At 29.2% G+C, this 16,103-nt stretch overlaps 1 protein-coding gene across 1 annotated transcript; it reads left to right on the top strand.

Moving 5' to 3' along the window:
* The first annotated feature begins 14,918 nt into the window (after positions 1-14,918).
* LOC141902102 (uncharacterized) lies at positions 14,919-15,938 on the top strand. The gene has a single exon (XM_074789743.1). The coding sequence runs from the start codon at positions 14,919-14,921 to the stop codon at positions 15,936-15,938; it is 1,020 nt and encodes a 339-aa protein (XP_074645844.1).
* Positions 15,939-16,103: the final 165 nt, after the last annotated feature.

Genomic DNA, 16,103 nt, shown 5'->3' with positions numbered 1-16,103 from the left:
ACTTACAAATTATAAATCACATAATTTACTAGTACAATTAGATAGAGAATTTAAGAATTGTGTTGATTTAAAATTAGTAAATATAAGTTTATGTAATTCTTTTTATAATATATCGGATAAAACTATTGAACATAGAGCTTTTTTAATTTTTAATAAAAATAAAAATGAATGGGCTTATATATATTTAAAACCGGGGTTATATAATTTAGATACATTGGCACAAGAAATTAATAGAAAAGCCTGGCACAAGTCAGGTAATAATTCCGGGTTTAATATTAGATTTTTAAAAAGTGAGAGTACTGACAAAATAAAGATAAGGTTGTCTAATAGTGAAAAACATGCATTTATGGTTAAAAAAAACCTATAGCTAAACTGTTAGGAATTCCTCCAGATAAATCTTTTACAAATATTGATGCTGTTACACCAAACTTAATACCTTACTCACATTTTTATATTTATTGCAATTTAATCGATCCTACAAAAACATTCGAAGCAACTAAAGATATAACTTGTAATTCTGGTTTACTAAACATTTTACCATTGAAGAATGTTAAAGAATTTGGAACGCAAATAAATTATAATTTAACAGAATGTGATTTCAAACCATGCATTCCTCGTTTTAATAATTTTAGATTAGAAATTAGAAATCATAATGGATACTTAATTGATTTAAATAATTTCCCTGTAATTTATGAATTAGTTATAAGGTGTAGAGAGTAATTTTTTCACTATATAAATGAATATAACTGTTGGCCCGAGTATATGTTTTGGTTTTGATTTTAAACATGGTAAAGAAATGAGAATTAAACTAAATGATGTAATTACTGATATAAAAAGTAAATCATTTAACAATGCATCAATGATTAATAAAGAAAATTATAATATAGAAAAAGTAATTGATTTAATTAAATCACCTTTAGAATATTATGAATTAAATGAAGATGGAATTATTGATGATATTAAAAACATATTAACCAAAATATATGATAATCATAAAAGTAGCAATGAAATAAATGTTGAATTAATCATCACTAAGATAACTAAATATTTTGATGATAGTAATTTTTTTGATAAATAAATGAGTGATAATAAGTGGATAATAACTGGATTATATAATGGAGCATTACTATCAGTTGGAACTGTTGATTATTCAATGGTATTAAAAAAGGTATTCAAAATGGGAAGTGTTAATGTTGATAGATTTGATATAAATGATATTTTAAAATTAACATTAGCAGTTACTTTATCTAATTTAACTATTGATTATTTAGAAAAACAAAAATATATTCCTCCCATATAAATGCGTAATTATTTTACTAAATAAATGGCTTCTGCAATTATAACTATTATAGGATCAGCAATTGTTAACGCTTTAGCATTTACTGGTGGCGGTTATTTATTTAAGCATATTGATAAAAATAGTTCATTAGGAGAACAAAGAAGACATAACTTAGCATTAGAAAAATATAATAAAGCAGCAGAAGAATATAGAGAAAAGAGGCAAAACTATATGGATTATATTAACAAGGAATTATATGATCAGAAGATTTCACATAGAGATTTTCAATCAGTTGATGATGCAATGAGTTTACATAACGCAGTAACAAATAAAGAAAAATTACATCTATACAAACCTAAATTATCAGATTATTATACCCCAAGTAATGAACAGAAGAAATATGAAATAATATGGATTTTAGGTGGAACTGTTATTGTTATATTTGTAGCATATAAATTTACTAATTAGTAATTTTTTTTCTAAATGAATGGAAGATAAAGTTGATAGTATTGATATTATTCCTCATGATATAAATAAACTTAAATTAAAAATATATTTAGAAAAACAAATATTAGAATTTGAAAGTGACCTAAAGATAAAAAAGAAAAAATATTAAAAAAGTAAAATTATATATTATTTGATTATAAGTGGTTCGGTTACAATTAGTTCTGTAATAACATTTCTAGCAATATTCAGTCCATTAACACCTTTAGCTATTTCAATTGGTGTATTAGGATTAAGTTCAAGTGTTATAACTGGTATAAGTTCAAAATTAAATATAAAAAGTAATAAAGAAAAAATTAAAACTAATATAAAAGAAATTAATAAATTGAAGAATACACTAGATTATATAATAAGTTTAAATGGTCATATAACAGTTGAAGAACAAGATAAATTATTAAAAGAATTAATAAAATAAATGGTAGATGGTTTTCCAAAAGCTTTCCAATATAATAAATCAATTAAATATAATATTCCAGCAATAGATTTTAATAAAGATATTACATATAGAAATGAAGTTTTAGATTCATTAACTAATTTAGAAATTTATGTTACTGAAACTAATAATTTTAATGCAAAGATGGAAAATATATTTCATGTATATTTAATCAATTTTAAAAAATTGAAAGATGAAAAACAATGGTTATTAAAATCTAATATGAAGTATTGGCAGAACCAATTAAATTTTGCTGTTTATTGTGCAACAACAGGTTGGGGAATTAGTTGGAATGATCATTTGAATAATTCTAAATATAAATTGATTCAAAGTTTATTTAGATTTCATGCATACTTTCAAATCAGAATAATATTAAATGAATTAGAGTGCGCTTTACCAGGATCTAGGTATTTTAAAGAATTAGATAATAATATCAATTTATCAAAGTTTTATAAAATTTGTAATGAATTTAATATAGATATAAATAATTCTGATTTTAGAACAAAAATTGGAACAATAAGATCACTTCCTTGCCCTAAAAAGATTGCAGAATATTGTGCACTTCCCATTCCATCTAATAGTTTTTATAATATCTATAGTAATAAATTAGGTTATGGTAAAATAGAAACTAAGGATTTAGAAACATTAAATTTCAATAAATTACCGAAATGTTATGATAATTCAAAACAAGAAAACAATAATGGTTGGGTTTATTTCATTTTAGAAAATAATGAAGGTTTTACAAAATCAGTTATACAAAGAATAAATCAATCTATTAGAACTTATTTGATATGTATTTTAGGTTCGCAAGTTGAAACAAGATCCCCAATAATTGGAAATTTAAATACATCATTTGATACACAGAAACAATTCAAAGTATTATTTGAAGATTCTATTCATAATGATAAAAATAGATCGATTCCAGAAAACATTGTAAGATATCAAAATTATTTAGATAAATCACATATTAGATTAAATTATTGTATAGGACCTAATCTATTAATTATTTCTAATGATTTAGTATTAAAGATGGGAAACATAATTGGTTATAATAATCTAATTAAAACTGCAACAATAAATAATTCATTTGGATTGAATGATATAAATAAAAAGATTATTACTGCTCCAAAATTAATGGAAGGTGAAAAAAATTAAAAACACATTCAATCAACAGAAACTAAAACTAAGAATATTAAATTAAATAATGATTCTAAAATAAAAGATTACAATACTACAGAAAATATTAAAACTGATAATATTCAACATGATATAATTAAACTAAATGATGATAATAAATCCCATGAAAATACTAAATTAGCTTTAACTTGTATAGGAATTGTTATAGGAGGAATATTATATTTTAAATTTTAATTTTTCTATTATATAAATGGATGTAGAAGGTGGAGAAGATTATGAAATGGACGGCATGGGAAATAATAATGAAGGATATATTGATGATGATTATAATGATGCAGAAACTAATATTGATAATGATGATGAATCAGCATATAATTCTAATTTAGCAGATAGTGGTTCTAAAGGCCTATCAACAGATGAATTTGATAGAAGAAAGAGATCGAGAATAAATCCTGAAAATTTAGACCCAGGTTTAGAAAGAGAAAATTTAGATAATTTAAACAAAATAACTAAATTAGAAGATTTAATTGAAAAATCTAAACTTAACATAAATGATGAAGACGTTGGACTTTTAGCAGATCGATTAAAATTTTTAGATAATGGTAAATGTTATTATCGTTTGAAAGATGATTATTATATTGATATCACTTATTAAAAAAAATAATAACAAAATTAACTTTGAGAAAATTAGATCCAGATAGAATTAAAAGAATTAGTAATAGTAATGTAATAACTGATGTTATAAAACAAGAATTAACTAATAATGATATAGACGTATTTAAACAAAGAATTAATGAATTATTTGAAATAATCAAAAAGAAATCAGAAACAGAAACTACTTCTGAACAGAATATAACTTCCAAAACTAGTAAACTTAAATCAAATAAAGTTCCAATTGAAAAACTTTTACCGAATGGATTAATTGATGCAACAGATCAACAATTAGAAGATTTAAATAATATATTTTCTGTTGAAGCAATTAGAGAAATTAAAAGTATAAGACTTGCATCTGATAAAATTGCGCATGATAAAAGTATAAGAGATTTTAAAATTAGAACTTTAGAAAAAGAATTAACTGATAAAAATAAAGAAATAGAACAATTAAAGTCTGATTTAGATCATCAAGTAATTGATGAAATAAATAGTAAAGAATATAGGCAAAAAGAATTACGTTTAGAAAAAGAAAAAGATTATTTAGGATATAACATAGAATTACAAAAAGAAGAAATTAAATTATTATTAAAATCATATGATTATAATATTAATAGATTAAAAGTTATTTTCAAAGATTTATTGATAAAACCAAATTCTGAAATATCATTGAAAGATAGAATAAAGTTATTATTTAAATTAGAAGGAATAACAATTCTTTCAATTCTAACAGCTGTAACTATGTTATTTACAACAATTGGTTTAGCAATATCAAATGCTTTGAAATCTACTCCTACTCCCAATAAACCGGATAAACACCCGAATGATAATAATTCTATACAAGATAAAGTTAAACATGGTTTAAAGAAATTAGCAAAATATTTATGGGAACTATCTAAAAAATCTGCTGCAGCGTTACCAGGAATTATTGCATCAATTGTTGGTTTTATATTGAAATCTGCTGGGAATATTCTTAACTTTGCTGCTGAACATATTATTTTATTTTTAATTACAGTTGTAAGTGCTATTATTTTTGGGTTAGTGAATATGATTAAAAATAAATAATTAACTTTTTTTGTTAAATAAATGAGTGGGAGTTATATAAGTCCTTCTAAGATTTCTAGAATATCTAATGCTATTAAAGCAGAAAGATCACATCATATAATTACTCATAATCCTTCAAATATTAATCCCGATGAAACTTTATATGTTAGAATTCCTCGATTAACACAAAATACTTTTTATGTTCCAAATAGTATTTATTTGTCAGCTGATATAAAAGTAACTGGCCATGATAACAATTATGTTGTTGATAATGTTGGAAGGTATTTGATTAAAAAGTTAACAATAAAGATTGGTCCAGAAACAGTTTTCTCATTAGATGATTATAATTTATTTATGCATTATAAAGATTTATGGTTAACTAAAGAAAATAGAAATAATATGATATTTCAGGATATTCAATCGGAAAACCATAATAAATTAAGATCAGGAGCTAATGACGCAATAGTATCTCGTGCCGCAGATAATTTGATTAAAAAGATTTATGGAAGCAAATATAAAATTCCATTAGACTTTGAATTGATAAATAATAATGCGCCTTTATATAAATACGCAATTCAAGAAGATATTATATTTGAGATAACATTTGCTCCTGTAAATGAAATTGTATCATCTAGCGTTGTTAAAGATATGGGTTATAAATTATCAAATATATGTTTAGAATATGACACAGTAACTAATGAAAATATTGCTAGCACAATTCAAACTCAATGCAATCAAGGATTTTCATTATTATATGATTATATTGATAAATTTAAAACTGTAACTATTAATGCAAATGATGAAATAATTAATGAGAATATTAACTTCCCAAGAAGATCTTTTAATGGTATATTAATATTTTTTACCATTGCAACATATTCTAATGGCGCAATAAAGGTTGATAATTATTATAATCCTGAAATAACAAAAGTAGAAATAACTATCGAAGGAATAGCAAATCAAATATTTTGTCAAGGAATGAGAATGATAGATCAATGGCCAGAAATTAGAAAACATTTTATGAATGAAAAAGTAAAATCATTTGAAAATTGTAATATTAATCAATTTGATTATTATACCGGCAATAAATACGCATTATGGTTAGATTTTAGAACAACAGAGGATAATTCATTTCATGGTTCTGAGAAAAAACTACAGAACACTAAAGATGGAATACAATTATTTATGAAAAAGAAAAAAAGGAAGCTTAAATTTTAAAATGCACATTTATATTATATCTGACGCGCAATTAAATATTGTAAATTCACAATTAGATAGTATTCAATATTAGAAATATAAAGTTAAAATTAAAGATATATAAATCGGTGGTAAAAAAACTCCTAATACTAAAGAACAATATTTACGAAATTTATATTACAACCCTGAGAGTTCGGTTGCTTATTCTTCTACTAAAAATATATGGCGTCAAGTAAAACAAGATAAATTAGATAAGATAATCCCACAAAATTTAGTTAAATATAAAGATATAAATGAATTTATGTTAGAACAACCAACATACACAACACATAAAAAAATTGTTAGAAAATATAAAACTCGTAAAACTATGGTAAGTTATGTAGATCAACAGTGGCAAGGAGATTTAATTGATATGAAAAATGTTAAGAAAGATAATAATGATTATTGGTGGTTATTGAATATAATTGATATTTTTAGTCGTTATGTATGGAGCTTCCCACTTTATAGAAAAGATGCTGTACAAACATCAAATGTTTAAAAAAAAAAATTCTTTCGGATGATAAACTAAAACCAGAAAAAATACAATTTGATGATGGAAAAGAGTTTGATAATTCACTTGTTCATGAACTCTTAGATAATCATAATATTAAATATTTTTCAACAAAATCGGATAGAAAAGCAGCAGTTGTTGAACGATTTAATAGAACATTAAGAACAAGAATGTGGAAATATTTTACAGCAAATAATACTTTTAAATGGATTGATGTTTTACCAAAATTGATAGAAGGATATAATAATTCTTATCATTCTTCTATTGGAATGAAACCTATTGATGCTAGAAAACCTGAAAATGCTGAAATTGTTTGGAATAATTTATATGGAGCATTTCTTGTAGATGATTTTGGTGAACCTAAATTTAAAGTTGGTCAAAATGTTAGAATTTCTAAGTATAAAAAGATATTTGACAAAGGATACGATCGAAATTTTACTAGAGAAATATATAAAATAAAAAAGGTTATAACAACAAAACCATATGTCTATAAATTAGAAGATTTAGATAGTGAAGAAGTTGATGGCTACTTTTACGAAGAGGAATTGAGTTTAACTACTGAAAATCTAGAAGAAGAATATAAAATTGAAAAAGTATTAAAAACAAAAACTATTAAAAGAAAAAAATATTCTTTAGTAAAATGGGTTGGATGGCCAGATAAATTCAATGAATGGATATTATCAAGTAAAATTAAAAATATATAAATGAATAAGGAATTATTTATATTTGAGCCTCATAATATGTTAATTTCTGATGTAACAAATTGTGGAAAAACTTATTTTATATTAAATTTATTAGAAACTGTTTATAAAAACTATTTTGATAATATAGTATTATTTTGTCCAACATATGAATTTAATCAAACTTATGATAGAAATATTACTAGAAATAATAAATTTATTATATTAGATCCTAAAACAGTAAAAGAAAATTTAGATAATTGTATTAAAATAGCAATTGATATTTATAAAGGATCAAATACATTATTCATTATAGATAATTGTGCTAATCTACATGATTCAAAAGTTAGAGAGAGTGAGTTATGCTATTTAGCTTTTTCTGGCAGACATTTTGGGATAACAACTTGGGTTTTAAATCAAAAATATAACTCAATTGTTTAAGACTTTAGAGAAAACATTAGATTTCTAGTTTTATTCTACAATAAAGATATAAAATCGATGAAAAATGCACTTGAGGAAAATGATATTATTCCACATGATTTACATAATGAATATATGGATAAGTTGAAAAATATTAAAAGATCAAAATTACTATTTAGATTACAACACCCATTTAAATATGAATTTATTTAAATTCAACTAGCTTGTTAATCTAGTTGAATTCTAGTTACATTCTAGTTGAATTCTAGTTATTGGTAGTTGTAACAAAAATCAACTAGATTTAACAATATTTTAACTAGCTTGTTAATCTAGTTTAATTCTAGTTACATTCTAATTGAATTCTAGTTGTTAGTAAGTGGAACAAAAATCAACTAGATTTAACAAGAAATAAACAAAAACAACAATATTTCAACTAGCTTGTTAATCTAGTTGAATTCTAGTTACATTCTAGTTGAATTCTAGTTGCAACATCACAACTAATTTTTTTGTTATATAAATGGTAGGTGAAAAGAAAATAAAATCTAAAAATGGTGATGTTCCAATTGAAAAAACTTTAGATGATTTAGGAATAACAGAAACAAAATTAACTCCAGATGATGGTGCTTTAAATAATGTTACAACAAATAATAATTATGAATATTATCTTTATTGTAAACATCAATTAGAAATATTAATAGCATCTGGAAAATGTAAAAATTTTATCGGTAAAAATTTAACTTATAATGAATTAGATACAATGAAATCAGATGAAATTATTAGATTATTTAAGATTTATGAATCCGCGAGAACAGCTAGAATTAATGACGCGATATCAGAAAATGTAGTAAAAGGTTATAGTAAATTATGTAATTTTATACTACCAATTGAAGATGAAAATAGATTATATGCTGATTTAAAAAATGATTATTTAGTTACGACTGAATTAAATAAATGGATTGGATATTTATCATTTCAATTAGGTGGATTAATGACATTATTATCAACTGGGGTTATAACATTTTCAAATATTGAAAGTAAAAATATTTCTATAATAAATGAGCGAGGTGGAAGAAGTGAAGAAAAAACCGAGATCACAGAAACAAATTGAATGGTCTCGGCAATTAGGAATTAAATCACAAGAATATAAAAAAGCTGTAAAAGAAAAAATAAGTAATAAAAATGTTAATAAAAATAGTGAAAATATTGTTATTTCTACTCCTTCTAATGATAGAATATTTGATAAATGTCTATATTTTACAGTTGGATTTGTAATTGTATTCATTTCGATTGGGTGTAATTGGTATAAGAAATCAAATAAAATTCATGATATTAATAATTCTGAAACAAATGCTATCAAAAATGAAAATACTTCTGAAATTCCAAAATTTATAATAAAAAAAATGGATTAATATTTTAGAAAAAAAGCAAAAAAAATATTTTTTTTAATTAATTGAATATTAATTGAATATCTCACTACTTTTGTCTATCACTGTGTGGGTGCTGTTTATGGCACGATCTATGCGGAGCAATTAATTTGTCCAGATAAGTTGTTTCGGATTCTTAATATTCATTATTTTTATTAATTTATTTTTTTAAATTTAATCAACAATTTCTAAATCATGATGGCCATCTTCATTTTTTCCATGATAGATTATTTTAAATCCTTTTAAATCTTTTAATTCCTCTGTACTCAATGAAACCCATTTATCAGGTAAAAATACTTTAAATTCTCGCGATGTACTAACATTACAGTAGCTTAAATTAGCTGATACTTTCTCTCCATATTTAGTTTTTATCTTTTCTAATTTCAATATTTTATGTTCAATTTCTTTTGTAACATCAACTAACTTTTTTATTTCAAATTGTTTTTTGCTGGTTTTATTCTGTTATTTATTGTTGCTAAGAATGCTTTTCTATCTCCCATTTATAAGGAAAACAAATTACTTGTGGTGATGAGTGGTGTCTCGTACTCTCGTACTCTGGTATGAAAACGCCATTTCCTAATTACTGATATTTCACAATGTAATTTCGCATCTGAATTAAGCACAGAAGTGAAACAGTATTTTACATCAGCAGATTGTGCAGTTCTTTTAAAGACTGCAGTTGCTACCGTTGCTTCCCCTACAAATGAATTTATTGGTGAAGCACTGATACTCTTCGATGAGGGGGCGACACGATCATTTGTTTCGCGAGCACTTGTTGATAAATTAGGTTTGCATCCGGTAAGGTCAGAGTTTATTAGTGTAAATAGATTTGGAGGAGATAAATCCATTACTAGGAAAATGGGTGTGGTGGAATTTGACGTTGTAACTTTGGATAAAAAACGCATTCAGATAAGTACTTTAGTTTGTCCTACAATAGCAACACCGCTAGCCAATCGTGTGCAGTACTCGGTGTCTAGATATCCGTATTTGAAAGGGCTTAAGTTAGCTAACAATATTTCTCATTATGATTTATTTGATGTAACACTACTTATAGGTGCAGATTTATGTTGGTCTTTTTTTGAAGATGAAATTCGAAGAGGAGATGGTCCAACGGCAGTAAGATCGAAACTAGGATATGTAATTTCGGGTCCAGTAAGTAAGTCTGAATCTGTAAACCAAGCTGTGATCATGAGCATTGTGACTTCTCATAAAGAAGAAGAAATTGAGTTAGATACTTATTGGAAGCTTGAGACGTTAGGTATTTCGGAAACCGAGTCCGATCTAATTTTTCAATCGTACTGTCAGAATTCTATTACATGTACATTTATCGATGGCCGCTATATAGCACGTTTACCGTGGAAACCTGTACACCCCGAGCTTCCATCTAATTACGACATTAGTTATGCAAGGACACGATCAATGATCCGTAGGTTAGATTCTGATTTGCTTCAAACTTACGATGCCGTTATTCAGGACCAGCTCAAACGTGGTTTTATAGAATTAGTTGACAAAGAATTCGTTTCGCCCAGTATTGGTCATTATATACCACACCATCCAATCGTAAAAGATTCTATGACAACCCCCGTGAGGGTAGTCTATGATTGTAGTTGTAGTAAAGGGCCTGGAGAACCTAGTCTTAATGATTGTCTTTTCAAGGGTCCTAATTTCATAAACGATCTTTGTTCTATTATCTTGAGATTTCGATTATTTCGATACGGATTTTGCTCTGATATAGAGAAAGCATTTTTGCATATTCTGCTACATGAAGACGATCGTGATTATGTTAGATTTATGTGGCTATCTAATCCACATGATGCCGAGAGTGAGTTTGTTGTTTATCGTTTTCGCGTAGTTCTGTTTGGAGCCAAAAGTTCTCCTTTTATTCTGAATGCAACACTTAAACATCATCTAGGTTTAAATGATTGTAATATTTCTAGAGATTTACGTGAGAGCTTATATGTAGATAATGTTTTATCAGGTAGAGATACTGATACTGAGTTGATTGAATACTATGAGACTTCTAGAGCATTACTCAATGAAGCAGGGTTTAACCTGCGTGAGTGGCTGTCCAATTCCGAAGATTTAAAGCAAAGAGCATTAAAAGATGATGTATTGAGTGGCAAACAGTCTGTGAAGACTTTAGGTATCTACTGGGATACTTCTGGTGACACGTTACGGCTGGTAAAACACGATGTTACCGATACGCCATTGATTACGAAGAGAGAGATTGTCAGTGAAACGCGGTGTTGTCATATCGCGGAAAGACGGAATCGCGGAATTTTCCAAAAACGCGGAATTTCTTCATTTTTACTTTAAATAGTAAACGAGTTTTCCCACGGGGATACCCACTGTCGGACAGCGCACCGGACCGATCGATGCAACGAGTTAGGTTCGAATCCCATTATTTGCAGGCAATTTTATATGGAAATGTTATATTACGATACCGTTGACTGGCTGCCACCTGTAGAAGAAGTCAGAATCAAATGGGGTGAAAGAGACCAGGCACCTAATGTCTATTTCTACTAGGCAAACTTCGGTTATCGAAGTTCATCGACTTTTTGAGAACTTCAGAAGCGAATATTATCAGATAAATATTGAGCACGTTCGCGGTAGTAGTTAGGGTATGTCACTATGGTACCGCAGTGGAGTGAGGAGGGAAGAGTGAGGAGGGAGGAGGGATGACGTCATACCGGAAGTGACGTCATCCAAGATGGCGGCCGGAAGTGACGTCATCCAAGATGGCGGCCGGAAGTGGCGGTTAATATTCAAATTTCAAATTTTTGGCGGGAAAATTCAAAATTTTTCCGTTAAATCCAAATCAAATTATTGACAACAAATCCAAATCAATTTATTGGCGGTTTTAAATCCAAATTTATTTATTGGTATGATTGAATCCTAGATGGCGCTTACGCATTCAAGGGTGTATGCGACAAATAAGGAAAATACAGTTAATTTCCCTGTTTTCGGCTTAATTTTGAAGTAGATGAAAACCTGTTTTCTTTGAATTGAAGCCACGGGAACCACTTAACCTCATTTTCAAGCCGGCTTAGAATAGGCGATGTTGGGTTATTATGTCATTGATTTGCACAAAACGGACACCAGTATAATCAAATTCCCATCCTCGATGGCGAGCGTTTCCAAAAACCCAGCAACAGTGAGTTCCGGGAACTCATTTTGACATGGAATGTCGGAATCCCAGCCTTCGATAATTTCCCATCTCCACCATGACCCAATAGACTCAATTACTCAAATAATTTGCGGACCTCATTTTGACACGACGTTAAGAATTCAAAACCCGCCAAGGAATCGACCACGAAATTGAATTATTAAAACTTTTGATAAATGAATAAAAGTTTACCGGATACGGAATCGGTTATTTTTGATTCGTTCGGGCAACAACCCGGAACTTGTGATAAATGTTAGAAAAATACTTGGATGAAAATTGCATAGATTGGAAATATAATAATAAGATGTATCAAAACGTATTATCCGATGTATTTCTGTTATTACGCAATATTTGTACTATTGCACCTATGTCACGGTAACGATGTACGCGATATTACGAAACTATTGTCAAATAAAACTAATGATAATGATTATTTTGTAAAAGAAAAATTTATCGTGAAATATTTTAAGCTTCTATAATAAACTATTATGTATATGAATTTTGTCGTTTTCTAAATTATATTTCTATAAACTCGCCGTAGAAAACCATCTGTTACTAGTCTAGGTTTTCCAAACAGCTTAATCGCGTCAGTCAATCAACAAACAACCAACAAACCCGGAATGGGTATACTATAGTTGGTTTGCTCATACTTAATTTCCCCAATCGCGGTTGTGTCTCTGATCTAAATAACTTATTCGGCAGATGCTAACAACGGGTCAATGGTTTTTGTTTCTCAATTACTTAATTGCGTAATTTTCATCCTGCATATTCCGTCACATATCATCGAGGGTACTGACCAGATATTTTAGATGGTAGATGCTAACCATGGGTCAATGGTATTTGTTTCTCAATTACTTGATTACGTTCATAGATGATATATTGTATCAAGGGGTCTGGCCAACGACAAAATGCTTGATTATTATAGAGTAAATCCGAATAAAATGAGACAGATATGAAATATTATATACATTGCAAGTTTATTATTTACTCGTTCATCTAAAAAACATAAATTTTTTTTTTCCAAAAATATTATACATATACACGGGTTATGGCTTTTATTTATACAATCCGGTAGATGACGAATGAGTCGCTACGTATAAAAATTCGTAAAATATAGAAACTCACTACTTTAGTTAATCCTCTTTTGGTCAGAGCGGTTTTAAATTACTTTAATTATACTTGGGTTATCATTATACCGTATTCAGGTGCTTTCTAACCCCGCTTGTGTCTTTTGCGCAGTACGAGCATCTGTATTCCTGATTCGAGTGACTCGAATCGTACCAGCACGGTCTCATATTAGCCAGTTCGGATATATCTTCTGTAAAATTAATGTCTTTCAATTTTTTTCCATTGTTCCAATGTTAGTTTTACGCCGCATCTAGTCGGATTTACGTCGAAAAGCTCATCGTATTTTCGGATATCTACGTAATACGGTGATCGTGACTATTTGAATTTTCCCGCCAAAAATTTGAAATTTGAATATTAACCGCCATTTCCGGCCGCCATCTTGGATGACGTCACTTCCGGCCGCCATCTTGGATGACGTCACTTCCGGCCGCCATCTTGGATGACGTCACTTCCGGTATGACGTCATCCCTCCTCCCTCCTCACTCCTCCCTCCTCACTCCACTGCGGTACCATAGTGACATACCCTAACTACTCGCGGTGTAGGACCGTAGTTGTAGATGGTTGCAAACATGAAATCCTACGACCAAACAAGTACCGGTTCAAATTCCTTTGAAATTATTATAATTTTACGGCCGTCCAGTACCGGTACCAATAAGATTCTTTTGATCCAAATAATTAGCATAGGGACATATATGTTATAGCAGTCACAAACTAAACATTAAAAAAAGGAAACCATTTTATAATCTTTCATATCATTTAATTCTAAAAGATAAACCACATTCGCTTATAACAACAATGTAGACACACAACACGCATGAACAATCCTAAGCCAGAATGAAATATACATAATGTCAATTTATTTTCGTCTGACATCGATCCAGTTCCACAGTTGTGAGTTAACTCTCAGTTACTTAGAATCAATTCATTTCCAATGTTTTAAATCCAGAGACCAGAGTCAAATCTTAACTCGGAAATGAGTCCTGGAGAATGACCCATGATGTCATCACAAATCCTACGTTTACGTACCATCGATTTGTATTCCTTCAGTTAATGCAGCGATACTCTGTATCTCTGAATTCGCAAAGCACGTATTGCCTAGGTTCTCCATTATTTGGAACAGTATCGTAAAGTTGTTGACTGGCGATATAATAAATTATCAAATACTAATTCCCGATGTTGAAAACCTGGGTCCGGTGCCCTGTCCGACAGTGGGTATCCCCGTGGGAAAACCCCGTTTACTATTTATAGTAAAAATGAAGAAATTCCGCGTTTTTGGAAAATTCCGCGATTCCGTCTTTCCGCGATATGACAACACCGAGTGAAACGGCCAGGGTTTACGGACCACTAGGATTAATTACTCCAGTCACTATTTTAGCAAAGAAACTTACTCAGAATTTGTGGAAATCCGGTCTTGACTGGGATGAACCTTTATCTTTGGAGCTTCGTGATCAATGGGCAGTTATTTCACGTGATTTATCTATTAGTACTAGTTGTTTTTTGCCCAGAGCATATTTTGATTTCGGGATCATCGGTAAGAAGTGTGAACTTCATGTTTTCGGTGATGCAAGCAAGTCAGCCTATGGGGCCGTTGGGTATCTCAAGGTTGAGGGCAAGACATCATTTGTCATTTCTAAGAATAGGGTATCTCCTATCAAAGTGAGAACAATTCCAGAAATGGAACTCATGGCTGCCTTGCTCGCATCACGTTTGGCTACTTACATTAAAGAATCGATGGATTCTCGACTACATATTGATACACATATTTGGTCTGATAGCCAAATTGTTCTGTCCTGGATTAATTCCGATAGACAATTGAGTACGTTTGTTAAGAATCGGATTTTAGAAATCCGAAGGTTGACCTCTAAATGCATGTCATACTGGCATTACTGTAACAGTGAAAGTAATCCTGCAGATCTTCTTTCACGTGGGGTTTTTGCGGATACTCTTACTTCGTGTGAATTATGGTGGAAAGGGCCGACATGGCTATCAGAGTCTCGGCTACCAAATTTTCATTTCGATACTGTTCATTGCGCAAATAATTCTTTCGTTACTGTTACAGCTACGTCAGTTGGATCGAATACTTGTTACGGTATACATAAGGCTATGGATATTGATAGCTTTAATTCGTTGAATGACCTGTTGAGAGTGACGTTTCGTGTATACAGATTTGTAAATATGTTACTGCGTAAAAGTTTTGTCCCTCTTTCAGATCCAATCACTGTAGAAGAACGCGAATTCGCGGAGAATCAATGGGTGTTCGGTATTCAGAGTGATATGGAACGCGATTCATGCAATAAACATGACCATTGTTACGGCGTAGGATAATTGCTGCGCCGTAGTATATTTGCGTCGGTGTATATTTTCTCCGACGTAGGATAATTGCTGCACCGTAGTATATTTGCGACGTGTCTACTTTTCATCGCATCTATTTCGCTGCGACGTGGGTAGTTTGTAACGACGTAGCTTATTTACGTGAAGGTTCCATAGTTC

Source organism: Tubulanus polymorphus, chromosome 3 (genome assembly GCF_964204645.1).
Source record: "Tubulanus polymorphus chromosome 3, tnTubPoly1.2, whole genome shotgun sequence".
Taxonomy (NCBI): domain Eukaryota; kingdom Metazoa; phylum Nemertea; class Palaeonemertea; order Tubulaniformes; family Tubulanidae; genus Tubulanus; species Tubulanus polymorphus.
The sequence above is the reverse complement of the archived record's forward strand: the minus strand, read 5'-3'. Positions and strand labels throughout refer to the sequence as shown.